Source organism: Lampetra fluviatilis, chromosome 22 (genome assembly GCF_964198595.1).
Source record: "Lampetra fluviatilis chromosome 22, kcLamFluv1.1, whole genome shotgun sequence".
NCBI classification, from domain to species: domain Eukaryota; kingdom Metazoa; phylum Chordata; class Hyperoartia; order Petromyzontiformes; family Petromyzontidae; genus Lampetra; species Lampetra fluviatilis.
The window spans coordinates 7,451,757-7,478,689 of NC_136296.1; the positions used below are offsets into that span (position 1 = coordinate 7,451,757).

The window sequence follows — 26,933 nt, forward strand, 5'->3', positions numbered from 1 at the left end:
GCACATAAACAATATACATGGATTTATGTGGAGAAGCTGTGCGGTGAAAATGTTAGTCCATTGGGATTTTCAATCAGGGTTTGCTGGTTCAATTGTAATCTGTAGCACCTCTAACTTTTAAACTTCGTGACAGTCTCAAGCAAGTGTGTGTTAACCATTCCACGCCATTTCGTGTGGGTAAGAACAAATTCTAACCTTTTTTTATTTGGAGACATTGCCTAGAAACACACATACAGCATCGTTCCTAACGATTCACCTAATTTCACCATGCATCTCTTATCATGAGGATAAACCTCCTTTAATTAACCATTTAGCGCTATAAGCCTCGTATAATCTACGAAATATTTTTCAGTTAGGATGATAAACTTTTTCTGTTCTAAGCGCGAATTTTGGCCCATATAGACTTAGTGCATTATTCAGCACATGCAAACACATTGCAAAGTCCGTAGCTGCAAGATTCTATATACAAGTTCATAACACAACTGAAACTTAAAATGTACCTACCCTGTTGAGAACACTTTAGGAATATGTATTGTACAGTATTATGAATTCCCTTCACAGAATTTAAAGCATATTCAGTACCTTTGTAAGATAATGGAATTATCCATGGCTAAATATTTAAATATTAAATTTGAAGATGAGATTTGGCCAGCTGGCTTATAAATTATGCTTTGTTGGAGCCAATTTTATTCCCTAAAGCCAAGCACTTCCAACACACACAGACAAACAAACAAAGGGCCGCTATCAATCAAATAAATGTATGTTATGCACACTTAATAAAAAATGACAACACGTGGGCTTTTGCATATCCTTTGCCAAAGCTAAGCTTATTCAAAGTTCAAACACTATACCATCGTGCCTGGGGACATGCAAGACAAACCCCATTTCTCAACAATCCCTTTGCATTAACATATAGATTCAACACAATGACAATTCAGGTCGCCAATTCTCAGTGTCACATCCTGCAGTGTCAAGAGATATCATGAAGCATCAGTGGGGCACATTCCTGAATCTTCAGGTCCACCTCTAATCCTCACGACCCAGTAGTGGTCATTTGCGTACCGGAAAAAAATTCATTGAATGGTATTCATATTAATCTTGGGCCCCATTTAAAAAGCTTGACATTTCATGACCGCCCTTCCCCCCTGAAGGAAATGTTCTAGATCTGCTGCCTGCACTTAGACGAATGCGTCTACCAAAGTTTAACGGTGGAACCCAACGCTGCTCAGTGACAGCTGCCCTCGAATTAAACCTTGCCAGTAAAAAAAAGTATCAGACAAAGTTACAAAGTGAACACCTGCTTTGGCTTTTGAAGAGCTTTGAATGCCAGTGGGATACTTCAGCTCTTGAATGTAAAGCAAAGAGCGACAGAAGGCTTCCAGTGAATCGGTTGAGGACGTTTTATGTGAGCTTGTGTCCACAACTTCCGTGTGTTTTGGAGGACAGAAGTTTGCGATACGACTGATACAATATACACGACGATAGCATCAAAATGCAGCCGCACTTCAAAAGCGGGGCAGTACTCATCGCGAGGGACCAATACAAAAAGCAGGGATAAAGAGTTTGTGTATTTCTCTACTAAAGATGATTTGCATGCGGGAGACGTTCGAACACAGGCAGAGGAGACGTGGAAGGTCTCGAGACTGAGCTTGAAGCACGGACGGGAGGAGTGCAGTTCCAAACCGCAGGAACGGCAAGAGATATCGTAACCTCTCCTTGGTGAGTGGCGATTTCCATAGAATATTGAAAGAAGGCCTTGACTATTCTAGATTTCAAGCTTTCGTGACTGCAAGGATTCATATTCTTAGGTTTTTTTCGGTAAAGTCACGTAGGTAAAAAATTTAAATTAATAAAAGTAAAATATTTTACTTTTATTAATTTTAATTTAAAAATATTTTACTTTTATTAATTTATTTTTTTTACCTACGTGACTTTACCGAAAAAACCTAAGGCCTTGACTACTGGAGCAGTGAGCACTTGAATGGGGAGGAGAGCGAAATGAGTGGGGTAAGCTGGGGCAAGTCGTGGTTGATTTTATAACCTCCGATTAGCACGGTTGGCTACGTATGGTGCAAAAGAAGTTCAAAATACATACATTGAAGGTGGTGAGGACAGTCTTGTAGTTGGCTCGGCATTCGTTTTGAAGCCAGTAGAGGATCTCGATATTTCGGTCACGTGGTCTCATTTCGAGTACGAATGAGGAGTCCTATGGTGACGTTCTGAAATATTTTGGAGTTTGGTAAAGTATCAGCGCGTAAGATGAGTTGTAGTGAAGGGTTGGTCACGAGAAAGGAAGGAGAGACATCATGTCAAACCCAAAATAAAATTCCGCCAATCAATGTGGCAGGAGTGTACAACCATAACCTAATATAAATTATCACCGTCACCACTGACAAACAAAGTAACATGTCTGACAAATTTATAAAGAAATTAATTATCTGACATTTTCATTATTGGGCCTTCTCAGCATAGACAGCAAGAACATTTGCTATATGGTTTTAGACATTTGCTAGATGTTCGCTTAAAAGATGTGCTCCAAACTGAAAACCTATAGTGGGTATGTTTATCACCCGTTTTCAGTATGTTGGTAAATCATTTCAACCATCTGTATGATGCCTAGGATGTCAGACTGAATGGTCGCAAATTGGATAAGACGGCAATAAACCATCACGTCGGTGTACATGTATTGCACTGCATCTTCTTGGTTCTTTCGGTAAAGTCACGTAGAAGGGAAATAATAAAATAATAAAAATACAACATAATAAAATAAAATTCTCACGACGTTTCGGCCACAACGCAAGCAGTCGTCCTCAGGTGAAGAACAGGTCTGTCGGAAAAACAGCGTCCGAAATCTGTCCGAAATCTGTCTTTCCGACAGCCCTGTTCTTCACCTGAGGACGGCTGCTTGCGTTGTGGCCGAAACGTCATGAGAATTTTATTTAATTATGTTTTATTTTTATTATTTTATTATTTCCCTTCTACGTGACTTTACCGAAAGAACCAAGAAGATGAATCCCTGCAGTCACGAAAGCTTTAAATCGAAATGTATTGCACTGCAGTCAAGGTGAATATGTTGTTCCACTTGGTTAGTAACTGGACAGGCAACCATAAAGAAAACGTTCCTGATTATAGCACTGCAAATTTTTGTTATTCCTTTCAGGCTTTACCAATTCGCTTTTTGTAAAGTTCTGACCCACCACTATTGGAAATCTGTAGAAAAAACGGCCTCATAGCTCATCGGATTCCACCATTCTAAATAAAGATTCCGCTTTTTCCTTCATGCGGCTGATGTAGACGCAGAACAACAACTGCAATTTCCCATTCAGGTGGTCAAGCCAGACAATAACCACGTCAGGGGTAGCGAAGTGATTCTAAAATTAAATATCTCCACTACATCTGTCAATATCTCTCCTGTGTTAATTGTGTAAATGCACCTAGGCCGTCCCAGATGCTGTCCCAAATTCAGCCTGGGTTCAGATGTCCAGAATATGAATTTGGCATTATTGGACTCTGTAACCACACACGTGTTCTGCATCGGTTATTCCCACCTCTGATTTCGTTTTGCTTCTGGGCCATCTACCCGCATCACCGCCAAACTCAACACCTGAGACTACTCTTTCATGTTTGCTGTATCACGGTGAGACTCCACATCAGCTTGAGTGGAACGAGCGAAGTTTACCGGAGCGTAACGTGTCCTCTCGATCCAAAGGGGAAATGAGCAGAGGCATACACGCACTGGAGGATTATTTCTAAAAGCCAACTGCTAATTCCCAGATGCACATATGTTTGTTTTTTCTTTCATTGTCTCTCCGGTGGCGGGGACTGTTTGCTGGGCAGGAGAATTGGGCACATCCCTGCTTGAATATGGCGTGGTATAGTGCAATGGCACAAATTATAACTGTACACGTGGGCTTCGCATTGCACAATGCTACGGTTGCATTTTTCTTCCTTTGAATTCCGACCCCGTTGTCATTTGGAGTGTGTTCATCGTACTAATGTACATTTATAAGGCGCAATTCATCCAGGGATCTCAGTGTGCCATGCACGAAGTTAGGAAATACAGATATACGGTAATAACCGTGTTCCCTTGTCTTAACTTCTTCAATCTTTCGATGCCATATTTGATAAATACAATTATTCTAAAGAAACGTAAATCCTCCCCGCCACAGGGACAGCAGATACCACGTAAAGTTATACGTACCTCTGGGGCATATAGCGCACGGATGTTGATTTACACGCACAGAGCTGTATATTTATCGTATGTATGCGTCTGCTGGAGCGGAATAAGTCTTCTACCGATGCTGGATTTGAGCAAATTGTTTTGCGTAAAAAAAAACATGCATTTGAGAGTGTTGTGCAAAGTACATCCAGAATAAAACAAATCTATGAAAATCAATCACATGAACGCGATCTGAGGGACTGCAAGGATTTAAATGTGACGTGGTTTATTGATAAAAGGGTTGCAGGGATTAACGTTCAGTCGTTAAAGGGAGATTATGCGTGGAATAATATGCAACTGTGAAGCTATATTTAAAGCTGATTAAAAATGTTACAAGTTGGGCTCAAGATAATTCCGAGCAAAAATAAAAGTTACGTTCAATAAGGTTTTCTAAAATAATTGACGATATCTTTCTTTTTTTGCTTAGCTTGAAAGAAAACAAACATAGCGTGCAAAACCCAGGGCCGTTATTAAAGGCAGAGCCGTGATCAAAGTGATGGGATAGAGGCAGATGACAGCATTGTTTAAGTGCTTTTAGAGAACTGAATTTCATACCAATAGTAAAAAAATTAACCCGTAAAAACAAAGTTTTTCACTATAAATCCTTTATATGCGTGGCGGCTAGAGTCCTCTCGTCCTCTGGCTTGAGATGGTTGCCACCTATGGGTCAGATGATTGTCTGCCAGCATTAAGCAATTGGTAGTTAAATATTTTAAAAATAATTCCCTATTAGAGTAAATTTTTGGGGAAAAAATTTCACGAAAATTAATTGTCACGCACAACGAGTCTGTGTGCAAAATGTCAGCTCGATTGGATCACGGGAAGTGGGTTAAAAAAACGACCGAAAGATTTGCACGGTCGTAAGCAAGCAAGCAAGCACGCAAGCACGCAAGCACGCAAGCAAGAAAGCAAGCGAACTTAATATAAAGGATTTAAAAAGGTAACGTGCCGTGAATTTAATAATGAAAAGCAAGATGGCAAGCAGTGTGTCTCAAGCAGACGTTTTCAAGTCGGTACAGGACACGCATCGAGAAACATGGACAATGACGAATTTGAACAAGAGCTAGAAAAGTGACGCAATGAGGGATAGGAAGAAGAATGCACGTTATGTTCGCCACCTCGAGATTAATACTCACGACGGCATTACGATGCCCAACAAGTGTTAATCCCTGGCTGTTCTGTCGGACCAAACGGCACTAACACATGAATAGCAAATACTGCATGAAATGTTCACGTATATACTGTATATACTGACTACGTATTTAACAATGAGGTGGTACTATACTCTGTATTGTTATAATTGGTATGTAGATAGTCTATGGACTGATATGACTATACCAATGGTATTGTGTCTCATAACAATTCAAACCCCAATACCCAGTGGTTCAATTAAGCTTTACAATCGGGGTTAAGATTTGACTCAATAATTAATTCTTTTTTTTTACCATATCATTTGTATTATTTCCCATATTTTTCTGTATGATGTTGTACCGTTTTGTTTGCTGCATATCATTGTCCATTAACAGCCACATTCGATTTGCCACACGATGAATGAGTCCCAATGTCGTCCCCATCTCTCAGCGTCTTGCGATGTCACGATACATCCCGCTGCTGCACGCGAGATAAGCTCCATCGCTCCATCGCTGCGGATGATCGTTATTTTGGGCACGTTCCATCCTCTAACCGCCATTCTGTTACCAGTCTCGTCCAATGGCCATGAAACATTCTAGGAACATGCCCCACTAATTGTAAGTGATTTAGTTGCCAGTTACATGATTTTATTTGTTTGTTCTCCAATCAATGTGTTTCTGTTTCTCTCAGGGTAATTCCCAGCATGTACCAATCCATACATCTTGGTATTCTACTCATATTGTTACATTTACTTTATAAGTAAGCATATTTCACATAAATGGTAGCTTTTGGTGCACTAATATTCAACCACACTATGCAGCCTTCATTGTAAAGGTATTTCAATCCTTTATTGGATTTCATTTCCACTGTATTTTTGTTACATAAAAGATGTCATTCGAACATCTGAAATTGTTATTTGATTCTCCATTCATGTGTATTCTTTCATCTCTCCAGTCCATTATTTGTAAAATATTTTCGAATTCGGCTGCAAGCCTCTGGCTAGTATTTTGTTACTTTTTAAAGGAATTGTCAATGTAGCCAGCTGTTCCATCTACAGTGTATATACATGGTTTGATACATTTTATTTTTTATTTTTACGAAGGCCTTGGTTTCTGTGAGCTTTGAAAACTGCCTAACTTTTCACTGAATCCAATGGCTTTTATACAATTGGCACAAATTGATCAATGCTGGATCAGTGCTTCCCATAGCTACAACCACCTCTCACGACCACTATGCAGCAACAACCCTGATTTCGTCCCTCCATCTCTCTTCGTGGACATCTTCCCGGATGCATTCCATCATTCTTGGCTGCCTCTTGACCATCAGACACCATTGTCTGCCCAAGCCAACCTACCTTTCTTAACTGTTTCAATTATCTCTTCTACTAATCACATACCTGCATTTCCCATAAATATGCTAAATGCCTCTTGATATGCATATTATTTTGTCAATGCGCTCTTTTCCCCCCTTCCAACCCAGCTTATATATATGCTCCAAGCACGTGTGCTGTTTCATTCAGACGCTGTCGCCTCGACAGACCTGGTTTTCACCTGAGGACGGCTGCTTGCGTTGTGGCCGAAACGTCGTGAGAATTGTTTTATTATGTTTTATTTTTATTATTTTATTACTTCCCTTCTACGTGACTTTACCGAAAGAACCAAGAAGATGTTTCAATTATGTCATTAACTTGCGTGTGTTCGTTAATGCATGTGTCCATCCCTCTGTCTCTCAATGTAAGTCCAAGAATGAATATCTCCGTGCTCGATTGCCAGTCCGATTTGAAGGACGAGCACATTCCACACGCTCCGATATGTGGGTACACGTGCAAATTAGCACTAGAAAGGTGCAGGTGGATATGAGGGTGACAGAGGGAGTGTGGTTTGCTGAGTGGTCGCGTAGCCATTAGTGCGCTGTGCTGCGAACCCGGCGACCCAAGTTCCATTCCCGCTCACGGCCAACACCAGTGACGATTATCTGGACCAATACTGGGCCTCCCCTATGTCGACTCAGCCTCAAATTAGTACCTGGTGCGGTGTGTATATTTTGACACTGGGGGATTCAAAGGCGGCCGGGCGTAGTGTTGGCCATCCGCCCCCTCGTGCGCCGTGCCGGCCTTCATAGGTGCTAACTCGCGAACAGCATTTGCCCCAACAGTCTGGCAATTCCAGACGGGGGGATCTTTGTCCTTGTGATTTGAGAGTCAACGTGGTATTTGCAAACACTTGTTTCATTTCTGATTCAACCGCATTAATTGATCAAACCAAACAGTTCTCGTTGAAACCTTCTGCAGCCATGCCACCAAGATTATATGGCTTGCCAAAGATACATAAAGAAGATACACCTCTTCGTCCCATTGTCTCTACTATCAACTCCCCCACCTACAAACTGGCTCGTTTTTTGTCTGAAATCCTGCGGCCTTTCACTGGAAAAACCACCTCTGCGGTACTAAACTCTACTGACCTGGTATCGACAATCAAGGGGATTTCCCTGTCCCCAGACGACCTGCTTGTCAGTTTTGATGTGGTTTCCTTATTCACCAAAGTTACTGTACCTGACACCATCGCAATCATTCAAGACTTGGTTCATCAAGGACTGAATACTGGGGTACCCCCCCTGGTGAGACACTGCTTAACCAATACATACTTCACGTGAGAACTATTTTATTATGTTTTATTATTTTATTATTTCCATTCTACGTGACTTTACCGAAAGAACCAAGAAGATGAATCCCTGCAGTCACGAAAGTTTTAAATCGAAACTTGTTTCGTTGTGTGTGTAAAGGTGGTGCTGACCAACTTGCTAACAGCACTTGAGCCGAAACGTCTGAAAGTCTATCCAGGGGCATAGTAGTTGCCTTTGGGGCCGTTCATAAATGACGTCACGCACCTAGGGAGGGGGGGGTCAGACATTTGTGACGATGTGTGACGAGGGGCGTGGGTTGAGAAATGTGACGTCACATCAAAATACGCAACTTTAAATAAATATAGACAACACGTTCTACTTAGTTAAATAGACTTTTTAATAAATGTTTTCTCCTACAACATCAGAGTGCAGCGGCACATTAAATACGCACTACAATGACAATAGTTTAAAGCGATTTGAAGCATGTTTTATTTGGGGGGGGCAGAGCTTTTTGACGTCATCTTTGAGGGGGGGGGGGTCTGACTTTTTGTGACGCCGTGTGACGAGGGGGGGGGGGTAAAAAATCGTCCAAAATCGCGTGGCGTCATTTATGGACGGCCCCTTTGTTGTTATTGTTGGACTCTGAAGTTCAGCGTGGTCGTTTGCGTAAGAAACATATAAAAAAATAAGAACACTTTCGACTGAACTTGCAACGATACTGCCACCTACTGGATGAATCTCGCCCCTTGCAATTTCGTCCTTCACGTTATTCTCGGCTGAGCAACGTCGCAAACTTCACAACTTCCCACACACGCAAATGTGTCAAAAAAAACAAACACACGCACACATATATAGCGTTTGTGTGTGCATTGCAAAAAAAAGGAAATAGACATTTTGTCAAAGACTTTTCCCGTGGCTTTTGCATATGTACACAAATTCTGCGTGATTTTGTTTGTTGACAAATCGTTGCTGCTGTTGTTGTTGTTTGCAACTTGTGCTTTTTCCGGCTAACAAATGATTCTGTTACGACGGTGGCGTTTTGTGTTTTCTCGGGTCATTTACGCATCTCAATATTGAACTCCAGCCCTAGGGAAAGACCCAAACAACCCTCACACGAGCTCACTAACACCCCAACCCACGCGCCTCGCTCACCAGGACATCTGCCCACAGAACAAACTTAACGGTGCACTTACACTCGTGTTTCCATTCAAATGTTAGATTCCGACAGCTGTAAGTGGAAATGAGCTATATACAACAACCAGTTTCATCTTCTTGGTTCTTTCGGTAAAGTCACGTGACTTTACCGAAAGAACCAAGAAGATGAATCCCTGCAGTCACGAAAGCTTTAAATCGAAATATAACAACCAGTTTTTTTCGTGTTTGCGTGCGTGCGTGCGTTTGTTTTAAACCTTCCTAAAGTCTCGTCTAGGCATACGGGGAGATACAAAGGCTGTCGGCCCTGCTTGCCAAAGTCTCTATCCTCCTACTCGATCTCGGATAGTTCCCGTCCGCTGGGGAGGGAGTGACTTCCACATTTGTTGTATCAGTAGCGCGCGTTGTGTGTGTGTCGGCGTTGTGCAAGCGGTGGCAATGCGGAACCAACGTCAACTGGACGTCACTACCACCCCCCTCTCTGTGTGTTGCGTGTCTCTCTCTCTGTGTGTTTCTCTCTCTGTGTGTTTCTCTGTCGGTGTGTCTGTGTCTATGGCGATCTTCGCGTCTTGAGTCCACCAGCGTGCTGTGATTCATCAGTCGGGTTCATTCTCTGTGTGCGTGTGTGTGTCTGTGTGTGTCTCCACGTGTTAATCGGCTGCAGCGGCTTCGTCAAGGACTCCTCGCCGGTGGAAACTTTGCGAGGTACAGTGCCGTTGGGCGCAGTTGCACACGGACGCAAGTTTCACCACAACACCACCATCATCTCAATACCACTACAACACCATCACCACACCACCACCCCCGCACCACCACCACCACACCACCATCAGAACACCACCACTACACCAACCACCACAACACCACCACCACACCACCACCACCATCACAACACCACCACCACAACCATCACAACACCACCACCACACCACCACCCCCGCACCACCACCACCACACCACCATCACAACACCACCACCACACCACCATCACAACACCACCACCACAACCATCACAACACCATCACCACACCACCACCCCCGCACCACCACCACCACACCACCATCACAACACCACCACCACACCACCATCACAACACCACCACCACAACCATCACAACACCACCACCACACCACCACAACCATCACAACACCACCACACCGCCACACCATCTCAACACCATCACCGCCACACCACCACCATCTCAACACCACCACACCACCACCACCATCACCACACCACCACCACCGCCGCCGTGAGTAAGCCTTGACAAGGCTGCCCGGTGCAGCGTGATGCTTAGCGAGCACCTATTGAAGGTCCTTGGACACGGGAGTCGCAGTCGGGTGGGAAAACACCACTCCCGGCCGCCTTTGTCTCCCCCCCCTGCCCTTAACCACCCCCCTCTCGTTACTTAAGGCTGCTCGTTTGTGGCTGAGTCGACCTAGGGCCGGTTGGTCACTGCATTATAATCGGTCGTGAGCCCCCGGGCAATGGGGCCGTCCATAAATGACGTCACGCACCTGGGGGGGGGGGGTCAGACATTTGTGACGATGTGTGACGAGGAGGGGGGGTTTGAGAAATGTGACGTCACATCAAAATGGAAAACTTTAAATAAAAATAGACAACACGTTCTACTTAATTAAATATACTTTTTAATAAATGTTTTCTCCTACAACATCAGAGTGCAGCGCCACATTAAATACGCACTACAATGACAATAGTTTAAAGCGATTTGAAGCATGTTTTATTTGGGGGGGCAGAGCTTTGTGACGTCATATTTAAGGGGGGGGTCTGACTTTTTGTGACGTCATGTGTCGAGGCGGGGGGGTCAAAAATTGTCAAAAATCGCGTGACGTCATTTATGGACGGCCCCTATGGTCACGCCACTGCTCTGTGTGTGTGTCTCCCCACGTTAACCGCCCCCCAAGGGCAAAGGTCTCCCGTATAGCCTGGGCCAAGTGCTGTTAGCAAGCTCCTATGAAAGTCCGGCACGGCATGGCACACGAGGGGGGGGGGGGGGGCGGCACCACGCCCGGCCGCCTTTGTCTCCCCAGTGGCGATGTTTACACATCGTGCCAAGTACTCATTTGAGGCTGAGTCGACCTAGGGGAGGCACGGGACCGGTTCGGATAATCGTTACCTTGGTTAGCCGTAGCGCATCGCGATAACCATTGCACTACAGTTCCCACCACGCACTTCACAAAACCACACACACAACCACTCACACACAAAACCACACACACAATCACTCAACAACAACAACAACCGCCATTCGCCACTAAGTGGCGGTGACGTCACCACGACGCTTGTGCCAAGCCATGTGCACCTTGAGGCCACGTGAAGTGTCGAACGCCCGCTGGCAGGAGGTCACGGGGCAGACCCAGCAGGTGCCACGGGTCGACTGACCGAGATGACCGAGACGACTGGCTGATGCACCACCTGTGCCCCCTACTTTGCCAACTTGCTGTGCTTTAGCCACCCGTCGCTCCGCTCGTTGTTGTGAGCGTCGCTCCTCCGCCCTCCGTTGTTGTTGGAGGGCGACTGCCTCCAACTGCCCAGTAGCGTCCTTCACGAGCCTCCTCCACTGAGGCCGATCTTGACACCGCTGGTACCGGTCATCGGCAAGTCCACTCAGCTCCACATCCTCCTGTACCACATCACTCCATCTCTTCTCCAGCCCGTGCCGCACCCGTTTAGCCCCCTCGATCTGGCCGAACAAAAGCTGTTTGGGCATGCGGTGAAGAGCGTCGAGAAAGAGACGGCGCTGCGTTCGCTCTCAGCGCAGCTGCGAACTGTCGGGCTATCCTGGACATGCGCATACAGCGGATGAGCAAAGCAGCACCATCGGCGCACACTCTGCGCCAAACGACTCGGCATCGATAGCAGTCGTTGGGCGGTCGTAGATACGAGTTTTGGTCGTTATTGTGGGAGGTCCTGCTATAAAAAGGTCGTAGAAGCAGAGAGTGCGCAAGTTGAGCCGTCGTAAGTGAGGGGTCATCTGTAAGTAACCAATGTTAGCCATATACGTAAATTGGAAGACCTTAGGTGGTACCAATTTGTGCACTGGGCCCATGGACTAACTGCAACTTCTTCTTGGTTCTTTCGGTAAAGTCACGTAGAATGGAAAAAATAAAATATAATAAAATATTTTATTATGTTTTATTTTTATTCTTTTATTATTTCCATTCTACGTGACTTTACCGAAAGAACCAAGAAGATGAATCCCTGCAGTCACGAAAGCTTTAAATCGAAATTTAACTGCAACTTTGCAACATATAATGATTATAATGTGGTGACATGGCCCAGGTTCGTGGTTCGAGCCCACGGCTGTCCTGGATAATACTGTGGGCGTAGACTGAAACGTACATTTTTCTTGCCGTCTATTTCACATTGGACGAAAAAGGGTAGGCCACGTTTGCCGGTGTCAACAGTGGTCCAGAAGGCCTACGATCTAAAAATTAATCTTCTTGGTTCTTTCGGTAAAGTCACGTAGAATGGAAATAATAAAAAATAAAACATAATAAAATAATTCTCACGACGTTTCGGCCACAACGCAAGCAGCCATCCTCAGACTCTGTCTACTCGACAGACCTGCTCTCCACCTGAGGATGGCTGATTGCGTTGTGGCCGAAACGTCGTGAGAATTATTTTGTTATGTTTTATTTTTATTATTTTATTATTTCCATTCTACGTGACTTTACCGAAAGAACCAAGAAGATGAATCCCTGCAGTCACGAAAGCTTTAAATCGAGATCTAAAAATTGTTTCATTTTTCACGTACATACACAACTATTGTCCGTTTATTATTATTATTATTATGTTATGCGAACTCATTTGTCCACGTTGAATCACCCACCCAGGTCTGGGAGACACCACAAGATCAGAAAGCCCCTTTGCGGTGTCTAGAAAGGAACCGTTGAGGGACCACCAGCGAGATGTCATACGGTGCCATCGGGGATGGAAAAGATGCCCTGCTTGATCCTCATGGCCAGGGTGAGTGGTATTAGGCGGGGGGGGGGGTGACCCGAGAGCCCTGGTACTCTACACAGATATGGAGGCCAAAGCACGGGTCCAACCAAGACATTGGTCATCGTCGTGCCACCTATGTGCAGCCTGCCTGAGCCCAAGAGATTAAAAGTCACTTGTTACGTAATTTTTTTGACAATTTCAAAAAAAAAAAATCTTTGTCCATTTGCAGTGGAGGGTCAAGATAACCCTTGTAAAGGTGATCCAATATGCACAAAACTTTATTGTAAAGTTGCAAGGACTTCATAGAAAATGTGACAAATTTAGCAGAGGCGTATCCAAAGTTGCCAATTAAAATTATAACTTAGCAGTCGGGTGTTGGATTGTCCATGTTTTGGTTTAATCTGGGCCATTCCCACCCCACCCCCAACCCCCATTAATTGTGCCATGGTGGCTAGATGTCAACTACCTCGCCTTAATGCAGGAGGTCGTGGGTTCGATCCCGACCCTGATGCCTGCATATCTGAAGTTTGTACGTTTTTCTCGTGGTCGTGGGAATTTTTCTCCAGGCCCTCCGGTTTTTCCCTCCACATTTAGAAATTTACGTTTAGAGTATTTTGCTCCTACACATTTCCACATGATAAGTCACTTTGTTGAGCTATAATCTGTGGCCAGGTCACTTCTGAAAAAGAGCTCAATAGCTCAGTGGACCTTACCTGGTAAAATAAAATATATACATAGTTTACAATTTCACTGACTTTTATTCCCATAATTATCAAATCGATCTCTTTGTAGTTACTCATGCCTCCTTTGTTAATAGGCCACTGATCTCAATGGGCTCCCACATGTCCCTAAATGAAAGTCATTGTTTTAAAGAATCCTTGACGCTTGTACGCTGCGGGAGCGATAGAGGGTCGCGCCGTGAGACCTTGCCCGTGTCGCTGTCGTCAAATCTGCAATTTGCAGAGTCCCAAGCAGAGGAGTTCCGGGAGCTCTCCCAAGAGATCAGCAAGAACATCTTCCAGATTAATGGAAGTGGTGAGTGGGACTGCCCCAGTACACCCAACACCCAGGCACAAACGTATTTGCACACCATTGGGAACACATACGTGTCCCTTTCAACTTCACCAATATCAAGAGTGTTTCTTTAGCGGGGAGGGGGGGGTTTAGTGTGTGTGGGTTGTCGCCATTGACATCACTGTACATTCTGGAGAGAGAATTTACCAAAGATAACAGTCGTGGGCTCTGTATATTTAACAATACACAACGGTGTGCTCACAAATGGCAGGAATGCATTAACTCCCATGCCTTGCTCTCGCCTGATATGACCACCACATTGGATGTACAATGCGGGCTTATTGTCAAACTCCGTGAGACCCCGAAGGGTTTAGGAATTGTTACAAATATGCATGACCCACAAGCCCAGTAAGGCTGGATTTGCAGGCTTAAAGTTGTGTAAGTCGATGAGATGAGCGCGTTTCTTTAATTGAAGATGTACAACCCCACCCTTATCACCCTCCCACAGTGTCCGCGCTGGATAAACAGCTGCAGAAGCTGGGAGCAACGTCGGACAGCAGTGACCTGCGGCAGCAGCTGTAAGGAGCACCTCCATCATTAGCGTGTGGGTTGTAAGTGTTTGGGATGGATTTTTAACTAATTGGGTAAAACTCTGCTGTGACATTGTTCCTTGGACAGGCGTAGTGCCTTGGTGGTAGCCTTGCAGCTGTAAATCACGGCACGAATACCGAATAAGCTAATTTATCACTGCGATTGTTCCACTGCTCAGTCTTTCCACTCATGTCTTGAGTTTTTTTATATTGTTAATTTAGTTTGCATTTCGTGTGCACTATTTGCACTGATCAATTTCCGCTATGCATCATCTTGAGGTGCTCTTGGTATTTGGAATTTAAATGCTGTTTGCATTCAAATTGCTAATACCTTGTATCAGACACTGATCACTGAAATACGCAGACCAGTCAAGCAACCGTGATGGATGAGGGCATTTTAATCGAATTTATATTTATAGAGCACCTTCACTTAAGGCGCTTGAAGTCCAGTTGTTGCTAGCAATGGTTGCTGCACAATTATCTATGGTTTTCCTAGGCTGGACAAATCAAATAAGCAAACAATATGCCTCTTTCACACGTCTGTATCTACACATGGAAAATCTAAGTATTATTTACACATTCCATCAGTCACCCAACCTTCCATCAGTGCATCATTTCATCGGCATTTGTTCAACGTAAGCAAATTCTCAACCGGTTTTGACATTCAGCGTCTCACCAGCAGTCGGGCTTGCTTGCACTAACGCTGGTGACCTGCCAGATGTTTATGGGTAACGACCCTCTCTGTTGAGCACAATTGGTATTTGTGGTCAGATCTGGTCACATCCTCCAAGTGGGCAAATGGGATGGCAATTTCCATTGAGATCACAGACAAAAGTCGCATTACTATCTGAGGTTGTGTTCTATTTAGACCAATCATAGTTCATCAAGCACACTCTGTGACCAAATTCTTTGACACTGCCATATAAAATTGCCCTAATTGCGTACAGTAAATGCGTTGGCGGTGACATTTGCCAGCAATGATTGCCCTATATTTGCCCGAGTTTGTTACGTCCTATACGCACTCCTGGAGAAGATACCTGTTAGGAAGCACCTATAAAGGGTGCACAGCAGCACACACGAGAAGATGATGTGATCAGCACCCCTATATTCCTCGGCCATCTTTGTCTCTCTGTTATTGTTGTTGTTGATCACGCTGCGGCATTGGGTACGAATATTCGTCGGCGTCTACCTGAGAGAGGCCCCGGGAACAGTTCGGACACATTAGTGTTGTGAGCAGCATTGCCAGGAGTTGAATCTGGGCATCCCAAGTTCGTGGTGCAGTGGAGAGCCAGCTACTATGCCGCCGCAATGTAGACATATACAATCACGTTTAAAAAAAAAAAACATCAGTAGTATGTGCTAAGTAATAAACTATACATTTGTGCGTAAATTAAATTCTCTGAAAAATGCATTTTAAAGCGTTCTGGGTAAAATTTCGAACTTATTTAACCTGCGAGTACGTGTGCCATTAAGAAGGTGAGCGTGACTTTCCCTTCTGCCAGTTATAGCAACAACAACAACAACAATGCCAATTAATTATTTACTCAGGAAAGACTCACCAGCTAAGCAAGAGATGTTCGGCCCTTCCCATTAAGAGGCGTTGTGTGGAAAGACACCAAGAGTGCCCCATGCCCATGGTACTCGGCAAGCCCTGATGCTCACCAATGCAATCACTAAACAGGCTCGGAAAGCATTTCCTCATCGGTCACTTGTCCCTGACCGGAGCGTAGCAGTCCCCACGAGACACCACCAGGTGACCTCATCTGAGCGCATCGCCATGCTGAGCCAGAAGTCGCAATCGGGTACCCGATGCCCGTACCCTACCCGATACCCGGCTACCCGTACCCGGCTGGGTACGGGTACCCGTTTGCGACCCTGGTGCGGCCGGGTACGGGTACGGGTGGGCCGTGAGTCACTGGTAAGAAACCGTTTGTCACTCATTTCCCAACGTCTTGTCTCTTCTCACAATTCAAGTTCCTAGAATCAACCCACCCGCGCCTGCAACATGGCTTCATCCCAGAGGTCGCAATCGGGTACCCGTACCCTACCCGATACCCGGCCGGGTACGGATAGCCGGGTATCGGGTAGGGTACGGGTACGGGTACCCGTTTGCGACCCTGGTGCGGCCGGGTACGGGTACGGGTGGGCCGTGAGTCACCGGTGAGTAACCATTTGTCACTCATTTCCCAACGTTTTGTCTCTTCTCACAATTCAAGTTCCTAGAATCAACTCACCCGCGCCTGCAACATGGCTTCATCCCAGAGGTCGCAATCGGTTACCCGTACTCTACCCGATACCCGGCCGGGTACGAGTAAGGTACGGGTACGGCCGGGTACGGGTACCCGTTTGTGACCCTGGTGCGGCCGGGTACGGGTAAGGAATCAAAACGCGTTTGCGACCTCTGCGCTCAGCACAGTCCAAGTCGGCCGTGGTGTTTGACGTCGGCCAACTGTGGTCCGCGCCGAAGTTGGCCCCGGGCCTGCGGTAGGCCGTCGATGATGGTGCGCCAGGGCTCTGGTGTGATCGGCCACATTTAGGGTGAGTCCCATGGGGAATTGTTGTGTTTCAGTACATGTGACCATAATGAAGGCCCTGAATATGCCTTTGACCATAACACTGAATGCACCCAATTGCAGGGCTGAGCCTGGGTTATCACTTAGATGGGAGACCGCCAGATATTTTTGGGATTTCCAGGTATTATAATCTTGAGCTGCGAAGTGGTTAGGAGCCAGCAGTAGAGTGATAGATTATTGCATCCATCGGGGGCAGAGCTTTGGGTTTTATGCTGATACGCGTGGAGCTACTCTTTTTTTCTCCAAGTACTCACTTCCGCCCACATGTAAGCCAAACGTCATTCATGGAAGTGGCCAAACATCCCAATGCAGGAGACCCTTCTGAAAGAGATTCGCAAAACTCCGGTGAGTCCTTGCTGCGTAAAAGAAAATGGCGTCGCACGTTTCACCGTTTCCGCGTGCAGGCACAACCAGCAGCAACGGAGCAACCAGCTCATCACAGACACCGCCTCATCACTCCGCCACCTTGCCGACCTCGCCAGAAAATCCACCAAGGCATGCGGGCGCGTTTTGGGCCTCCTTGAAAGCACTCGGGCCCACATTCCCCCATGCTCCCACCAATGCTCTCAATTATTTTACTTGTGGATTGGAGGCTTTATTTTTTCCCCCCTCAGTAAATCAACCACCCGTACCTTTGTTGCCTCCGCTGAGCACAAACACGTGACTGAATTCTGAAACGGACAAAATGTTCTTCTGTCGGCTCGGGTATGACAAGAGACTGGGGGAGAAAATTGGCCAAATGTTGCAATTCGGACTTGTGACCAGATTTCTACGTTGGTGAAAACACTGAAACACTTGCTATTGTTTTAATGATGAAACAAATGTGTTGGATTTGTCTCATTGTTGGTGATTAAGACATCGGCGCGTTTTCATGAAATCCTGACAAACATTAACTGGAATCGGTGCCTTTTGTTGAAAAATTTGTAAAATTAACTTGTGTCAATTTGCACATCTTGCCCTTTGCCTTGCAGCTGACACCTTCTCAGTCACACTTAGGATTATTATTGTAATAATTATGAATCCTACAATTTCAGGTCATTTCAGATGCTGTAGCATTAAGCCACATTTTGTCAATTATCCTCCCACTTTTTTTCTAAAATTTTCATCGCCAATTCTTATGGAAACTATACAATTTCCAGATCTAAATATTTCTGTGCCTATTTATGCCAAAACACACACCGTATCATTTTTTTTAAATTAAAACGTAGGTTTTTTACATGGCAGCTGCATCACTACTTTCTGAAAATTGAAAGACGGCAAGTCAGATGTCAAGATCAATTTATTTTGCTTATACCGGCCAAGGAAATGTAGTCTTCAGCTGATCGAGGGGGCTTCAAAATCCATCATGACCGACATCATGAGCCCATGATTCAAACCTCTTACTCCTGCCACCAGCAAATGTGCTTTCTGCCCAGCGACCAGCTTAAGTTTCAAAACATGACATTAAAACCCCTCCTGCAGAATGCAGGCTATGCCTAGCCCATTACCGGGTGACGAGTCCTTAGCTTTTAGCGAGGCTCTGTTGACAAATAGGTAGAAGTGTTCCCACCCGCACGTTCGTATCCGCCGCCGACAATGGGGCTAAATCCTCACTGTCGCATTTTTGTCCTTTACAGCAAGATCGGCTGCAGGTTGACCGCCTCAAGAGCCAGTTTTCAGAGACGCTGAAAAGCTACCAGCAGACGCAGAAGGTGACGTTTCTGAGTGGCGTGTGTTCACATGTGTTACTGCTCGCGTGCGGATTTTGTGTTCCGGCTGGACACTCACTCTCTTCTCCTTCACAAGATGGAAAGAGTTGTTGCCCTGATTGCGAATGTTGTCAAGTGCAGTCTGTTCATCGCATAAGCAGCCACCGCCCATTATACGCTTACACCGGAGGCATGGCCGCTATGCATTTAGCGGACCCCTGATGCCATCCAATGGATTACCGCACGCAACATTCAGTCATAATGTCTTGCCCAGTTGCTTGTCAAGTGCCATACGAATGAGAAAAAAAACTCGACACACTTGTCGAAAACATGGGCCTCAAAGGAAACCAAATCTATGTTTTGTTTTGTTAATTATGCTTGTGCACCACCGTACGAAAGAGAGATTTATCCCTGCCACACAAAGCATCCGTGCAATGGAAGCGCTTGTCGTATGCATGTATGTTGAACTTCTTTCGCACCCTACGGAGAAAACCGTGCTCAATTGACAATTGTGCTGTGTGTGATTATTAAGGGGGCAATCTGGCTCACCCTACATCAGTCAACAACCGGGAGCGTAAAGCTGCGCTCGCGTATACTGCCGGCGGAGCGGTAGCACAGTGGACGACCGCTGCCTTCCGACGTTTTATCTCCCGCAGAAAATTTCCCAGAAAACAAAAGAGGTCATCAGCAGCGAGCAGCGAGCGGCCTTCCAGGTGAGCGCATTCAACGTCCCCCGGACTTCGTCTTGAAGGGCTCAACTACAGCGCACGTTGAGAGTTTACCCGACAGTCTGTTAAAGCTATAGGCGGGGGGGGGGGTCTTTGTTTTTGTGTGTAATCTCACCAATAACCACAAGGAATAATTCACTCGTAGGACATCCCCAACTTCTAGTGTGTGGCTACGGGCCTGCATTAGACGCTACCGTCTGCTGTGCTCTCATCCCTCCGATGGGGACGACGGCGAGGGGCAGCAGGCAGGCTCTGTCTGAGGCTCTGGTTGTGCCAAATGTGGTGGTTAGCAGAGTTCCCAGGATGAGCACGGCTGGGAGAGGAAGAAGATGGTGTCAGCCGAGTCGACAGAGAAACAGCTGACGCACGAGGACCTGGAGGACATCCAAGTGCGGCATGAAGCCATTCAACAACTGGAGGTGCGACCCGTTCATTTGCTCACTCGTTCGTTCACTCGTTCAAATCTTTAATGCACGCATGCGCATGCACAAGCGTACACAGTTCATCACCTGATGTCAATGCTTTTTGTAAAATCAAAGAGACGTATGTATTTGCACGCGATTAATAGCAAGTAACGTGACACTTATTTTACATGACCATATTCGCACAGCAGTTGTTTAGAGAGTATTTGTTCTCTTTCTGCAACACATAACTCAAAATATTCAATATATTAACGACCGCTAACCACACACACAAACAAAAAAGATCCCCCATATAGCCTAGTAGACTATTTAAGCTTGCACTGTTAGCAGGCATCGATTAACGACTAACGCACAATGATTTGAAGGACATTGTCATTGGTCAACTCGAGGTGTGACCCATTCATTTATTCATCTTAATGCCGACTGTTGCATCTTCATCCGTGCAGTCGTGGCACTGTTGAAATATGTACAACTTTCTTGTGGTTTACATAGTCCATAAATGACGAAGACAAACCCAGATAGGCACACTCTCATTCGACAGTCCATAAAATCTGCCACAGGCGTCTGATTGGCTATTCATATTTACCAGATGTCGACACCATACAATGCAGCTGCCCCGAAGTTTTGGAACCACCCAGTTACGTCTCTTGGCATCTCCATTCTGCCGTCTCTGTCCGCATTTAAATTTACTCTGCTAAAATCACTCACGTTTAAGTGCGGTGTGCAATTTTGCAACGTAATTTCTAAAATATTTGTTTTTGTAACTGTCCGTCTGTCTGTGTCTGTGCTTTGTCAGAGTGATCTGCTCGATGTGAATTCCATTTTCAAGGACCTCGCTTCCATGGTGCACGAACAAGGCAGCACTATCGGTAACCTCAGTGACTAAACGCTCAGCGAGGTTTTCCGAACGGGACAAGGACTTACATCTCGTTTACCGCCAAGAGCCACTGGTGGAAAGTCCACATTCAAAAATGATGACCGTTTCAAACTATATTCATTCGTAAATGTAAATACTACTTAGTAATTATAATATTTTACAACCCTTTGTCATCCATAATAGAGGTTTTTTTGGGGGGTTAGATCGTGTAACACATTCCTGCGGAGGGAGCTGGTAGGAACGTTGGGTTGCTCGGTCAATGGCCAGGGTCAACGGCGGCGTGGTGTATTCCTCAAATATGCCCGACTGTGAGGGCGGGCACAAGCCGGCGTGAGTAGGTTAGACGTTGAGTTTTATAAGGGCACCACGGGGTGACCAGCCCCTCCCCACCCAGCCCCACCCTCCCCACCCAGCCCCTCCCCACCCTCCCCTCCCCACCCAGCCCCTCCCTCCCCACCCAGCCCCTCCCTACACGACGGACACAATAATCCCCTGTCGGCTGGTGTAACCAGGAGGTTCCTACCAGTAAAACCTCTATTATGGATGATAGTGGTCGCGAAAACCTACAGATTAAACCCTTTTTCAATGCACTGCTGCGTGAAGGCTTCCCCACACTGTTATCGGCAATTCAAGTTGTTCGACCATACTTCACCGTATTGGTCGATTCGGGTTTGTGAAGGGAAGGGCCAAGAACTATTTCAGAGAACGCTGTTCACTGATATTGACCACAGCTGAGAATCAAACTTGGGTCATCGGGTTCATAGCGCAGCGTGTCACCTACTCTGTCGCCACTCCAAACAAATATTACATCCCAGTGGGTCCAGCACTGACAATGTAGCGTCCTAGATTTGAAGCTTTCGTGACTGCAAGGATTCATATTCTTAGGTTTTTTTTTTTTTGGTAAAGTCACGTAGGTAAAAAAATTTAAATTAATAAAAAATAAAATAAAAATCACGACGTTTCGGAGGCAACACAAGCTTCCGTCTTCAGGTGGAACCGTCACAGCACGATAGCTGTATCAAGTGAGAGAAATTCCAAGAAAACAGTCCTTGTATATATACTGGTTGAGGGTGGGAGGAGCCAAGGTAGGCCCTGAATATTATAAAAAAAAACCTAAGAAAATGTGTCGTCCGTTATTCATTCTCCAGTAACGAGTTCATTCGTTCTGCCCTGCAGACAGCATAGTTCACCATGTGGAGCGCGCATCTTCGAACGTGGAGGGAGCTAATGAGAACCTCGTAACGGCCAGCAAACACCAGGTTTGGTATACACCAGCAGTGAAACTTTCATTGATTTTCTATGCTCGTGATACAGGCATCACGTGTTATATATATATTATTGTTCGTTTATGTCGTATGTGAAAATTCATCCTCGACTGAAATGGTGATGGTCGCGCGTTTTTCAGCTTGTCGCAGAGGTCCGAGGTTCGAATCCAGCACCAGCCCCTCATTATTACTCCCGGTGTAACAGCTGAAATAATAATTTTAAATAATACGCGCCTATTGCTTTCATGGTGAACATTAAAGATTATCTGACGTCATCCGCAAAAAAGGGTCAACATTTTTGCCAAATCCTAAAATCGCACGCAGATCACTCAATTGGGATTATACGTAGAGCAGTCATCGACCCCGATTGTCAAACTAACGTCCGTTTGCTGGGTAGGTGCCGAGTCAACCTTTTGCCGCACAGGGACAGCTGCCTCTGGGGGTGCCCTTTCAAACGATTGGGATGAGATGCGATGTAACGAGCTCTGAAATGCCCCCGGCATATTGGGTGCTATATAAAAAACAAACCGTTGCGATTACATTGAATTGCGACAATTCATAGAATTGCCGAGAAGGTGACTCTGGCTTTAATGCGCGCACATGCACGCGCATCCAAACTTTATCGTCAGATGTCACCGCTGCATTCTGCAAAGATGCATATGTTGGTGTGCATTTAATGGTAACTAATATGATGTTTATTGACATATTCACAAAGTCATTGTATTTGTTCTGTTTCTGCACCACTTGACTCAACATGCTCAGTGTATTAAGGGATCACAAACCACACAAAGACAAAGATCCCCATTGAAGCCTTGTATTTTTCTTCTCGGTTCTTTCAGTAAAGTCACGTAGAATGGAAATAATAAAATAATAAAAAATAAAACATTATAAAATAATTCTCACGACGTTTCGGCCACAACGCAAGCAGCCGTCCTCAGGTGAAGAACAGGTCTGTCGAGAAGACAGAGTCTGAAATACCTTGTATTTTGTTGCAGCAATTAGCAGAGGTGTGGACTCGAGTCATGTGACTTGGACTCGAGTCAGACTCGAGTCATGTGACTTGGACTCGAGTCAGACTCGAGTCATGAATTTGATGACTTGCGACTCGACTTGGACTTGCATAACAATGACTTTGTCCCACCTATGAGATGTGGACTCGAGTCATGTGACTTGGACTCGAGTCAGACTCGAGTCATGAATTTGATGACTTGCGACTCGACTTGGACTTGCATAACAATGACTTTGTCCCACCTATGAGGTGTGGACTCGAGTCATGTGACTTGGACTCGAGTCAGACTCGAGTCATGAATTTGATGACTTGCGACTCGACTTGGACTTGCATAACAATGACTTTGTCCCACCTATGAGATGTGGACTCGAGTCATGTGACTTGGACTCGAGTCAGACTCGAGTCATGAATTTGATGACTTGCGACTCGACTTGGACTTGCATAACAATGACTTTGTCCCACCTATGAGATGTGGACTCGAGTCATGTGACTTGGACTCGAGTCAGACTCGAGTCATGAATTTGATGACTTGCGACTCGACTTGGACTTGCATAACAATGACTTTGTCCCACCTCTGGCAATTACTGTTTCGCGAGCAGCTAATAAGGACTGAACAGCGCATGAGGGGGTGGTCTGGCCGTGATGACTTTTACACACCACACTAGGTGCTCATTTAAGGCTGAATTGACCTCGGGGAGGTCCAAAACCATTGCAGCTGTGAATGGGAATTGAACCTCGACTGCCAGGTTCATAGCACATTGAGCTTACCACCATTCCTCACACCACTAACACCGCTAACAATGACAAAAGATCCCCCGTATTGCCTTAATAGACTGTTGGGGCAATGCTGTTAGCACCTATGAAGGTTGGCACGGCACACGAGGGGGTGGGTGGCCGACTCCACACCCTAACGAACATGCACACACACGCAGACCTAAAGCTTTACACGTCACATTCATTCGTACATGTCCACTTGATCGCAAATGATACACTGAATACAAGGCATGAGAGAAAACGCATCACACGCGAATGCGTCTGTGTTATGATAATACTTCAAGGCTGCACGTTTTAATCATCTCCCTTTCTGTCATTTCAGGCGAAATCTCGCAAGAGCACCTGCTTCATTATTATAGGTGCCATTGTGGTGTTAGGCATCATAGGCTTGATAATTGGCCTGACTGTCAAAAAATAATCTCCCCCCTTAAGTTGCTGCTGCTGCTGCTGATGATGATTATTCTTCTCTGGAAAATTAAAGATACAATGTTTGTAAAGTACCTTCTGACAACATGCGTGTTGAACTTCTTTTGCACCGTACGTAGCCAACTACGCTAATCGGAGGTGCGGGGGAAGGACAACAAACTAAACATAAAAAGCAGTTTTGAAGAAATGAGTTTTCAATCTAGATTTTTTAAAGTGCATCGCTCCGCAACCAATGTTATGATTCGTAATTATTATTTTGGGGTAAAATGCCAATGTGTTGTACACCCTCCTCCACCCGGCAAAATCACGTGAACAAGCGCACCAACCAAGAAGATGAATCCCTGCAGTCACGAAAGCTTTAACGCACCAACCAAGAAGATGAATCCCTGCAGTCACGAAAGCTTTAACGCACCAACCAAGAAGATGAATCCCTGCAGTCACGAAAGCTTTAACGCACCAACCAAGAAGATGAATCCCTGCAGTCACGAAAGCTTTAACGCACCAACCAAGAAGATGAATCCCTGCAGTCACGAAAGCTTTAACGCACCAACCAAGAAGATGAATCCCTGCAGTCACGAAAGCTTTAACGCACCAACCAAGAAGATGAATCCCTGCAACAATGTTATCAACGTTTCAGCAGTACCTCCGGTGCGTTGGAGTGCAACATGTTGTGGATTGCAACATGTTGTGGATTGCTCTCCGACACAACGGCGACACGTGTGACGGCATTATTTATTTGGCTGTGTCAGGTGAAGGAGGTTATACTCGCGTGGCGATCTGACCCAAAACATGAATTATAGGTCAAAGTTCCTCCTGCAAAACATGTGCTTGGAGGCTGATCAATAAGATGATACGATTCATTGGTTTTGTATACTGCTTATTTTTTAATGCCTCGTTTTCGGATATTATGACAACAATGGTACACTATCAAAGTAAGAGTCTTGCACTAGACATTTTAACAAAAATCCTGCTATCAGAATCATTGGATAAGGTCGGAATTAGTGGGTGATACATTTATCCCCGGCCACTTCGTTGTACCGACGAGTGATTGCGAGGCGATGCCCAGGGCAAGATAACAAGCATCTGGGGCCCTTTCCTTTTGCTTATACCACCCAAACCCTGTGGAACTGTCACCGCCTCAGATATGAGGGACTGCCCGACCATCCAAAGCTTTAAATAAGTAAATAATAACGTTTCCCTGTTCAAGTTGGCATTTAGAGATGACGTTTAAAATAGCTTTACAAAATGAATTGTTTTCGAGTCACCTATTTAATGTATTTTTAAATTGCATGGTACTAAAGTCTTATTTGGATAATAATTTATGCACAAGGGACCGTGGTTTTCAGAAAGGTGCCTTAAAGAAATAAACGTTGAATGATATTCCCCACTAATATAAACATTGAGGTTGTGTACAATTGTCGATCGTGACGATGGCCCCTTAAGCGATGCATCCTGAACTCGCAACGATCTGAGGTTAAAGTGGCACACCTGAAGAGTGTTATAGGTATTGTACTACAATTTATAAGTACTGTACTAAAAGTGATAAGTACCGTGTCAACATGCTAACAGTTATAAGAATAGGTTTTACCATTTCTGGCAATAAAACAGTTGTGTTAAGATGTTTAAACACCAAACAGAAACCTTTTGCAAGGAATCTTGTCTGCATTAACCTCATGCTTGTGGTGAACTAGCAAACACAAAAACATGCTCTGGTAGTGGATGATGCATTGTCTTTGAAGCTGATTGGTCCACACCAGAGACAGCTTTCTTGAGAGCCTCGTCTCAAACGGTGTTAGACCAGAGGACGCCAAAAGGCGAACAGAAAGGGTAAAACCTATTCTTATATATTGATACTGGCAAAGGAGGTCCCATGATGTGCTAATATATTGATCTGAATCAAAGAGATTATTAAACCTAACCCGTTTCATTGCGCCATTTTTTTTATCCTTTATATTAAGTTCACTTGCTTGCTTGCGCGCTTACGACCGTGCAAATGTTTCGGTCGTTTTTTAACCCACTTCCCGTGATCCAATCGAGCTGACATTTTGCACACAGACTCGGTGTGCGTGACAATTTATTTTCGTGAAAAAAATTCCTAAATTTTCCACTTTTTAGGAAAAAAAAAATGTCACTAACACGATCATATATTTTTCCTAAACACAGAAAATTATTCTGGATGTGTGTCAACACACTATGAAAATGAAACTCTTACTCAAGAAAAACAGAAATGAATAAAAAAATAAAACCGATGCCACGCATATAAAGGATTTATAGTGAAAAACTTTGTTTTTACGGGTTAATATTTTTCCCTATTCCATTTTTACCGCGGCAATTTTTCCAACGCAGTTTTCATCACAAACACGTTCTCTTAACTCCTTACGACATGTCGCTCCGTCTTTCTTTGCCTTTTTTAAACGAACCCGTGTCGGATATCGCAGTGATGCGCGGACAATATTTTTCCTGTAATAGACGCCGC

General features: G+C 45.0%; 1 protein-coding gene across 3 annotated transcripts in view; it reads left to right on the top strand.

Moving 5' to 3' along the window:
* The window catches only part of LOC144938486 (t-SNARE domain-containing protein 1-like), an 89,761-nt gene extending 63,291 nt beyond the window's left edge, over positions 1-26,470 (top strand). Inside the window, exons 2-12 of one of the 3 annotated variants that reach the window (XM_078866340.1) lie at positions 9,789-9,829; positions 12,983-13,115; positions 14,055-14,126; positions 14,614-14,683; positions 17,673-17,763; positions 18,885-18,959; positions 19,613-19,669; positions 19,975-20,103; positions 20,903-20,975; positions 22,160-22,242; positions 24,354-26,470. In XM_078866340.1, the coding sequence (XP_078722466.1) occupies positions 13,058-13,115; positions 14,055-14,126; positions 14,614-14,683; positions 17,673-17,763; positions 18,885-18,959; positions 19,613-19,669; positions 19,975-20,103; positions 20,903-20,975; positions 22,160-22,242; positions 24,354-24,449 (804 nt within the window). In that variant the 5' untranslated portion in view covers positions 9,789-9,829; positions 12,983-13,057 and the 3' untranslated portion in view covers positions 24,450-26,470. Of the gene's footprint in view, positions 1-9,612; positions 9,830-12,982; positions 13,116-14,054; positions 14,127-14,613; positions 14,684-17,672; positions 17,764-18,884; positions 18,960-19,612; positions 19,670-19,974; positions 20,104-20,902; positions 20,976-22,159; positions 22,243-24,353 lie in introns of those variants that run through there. The other 2 variants (XM_078866339.1, XM_078866341.1) reach the window with 2 other exon arrangements.
* The last annotated feature ends 463 nt before the right edge of the window (positions 26,471-26,933 follow it).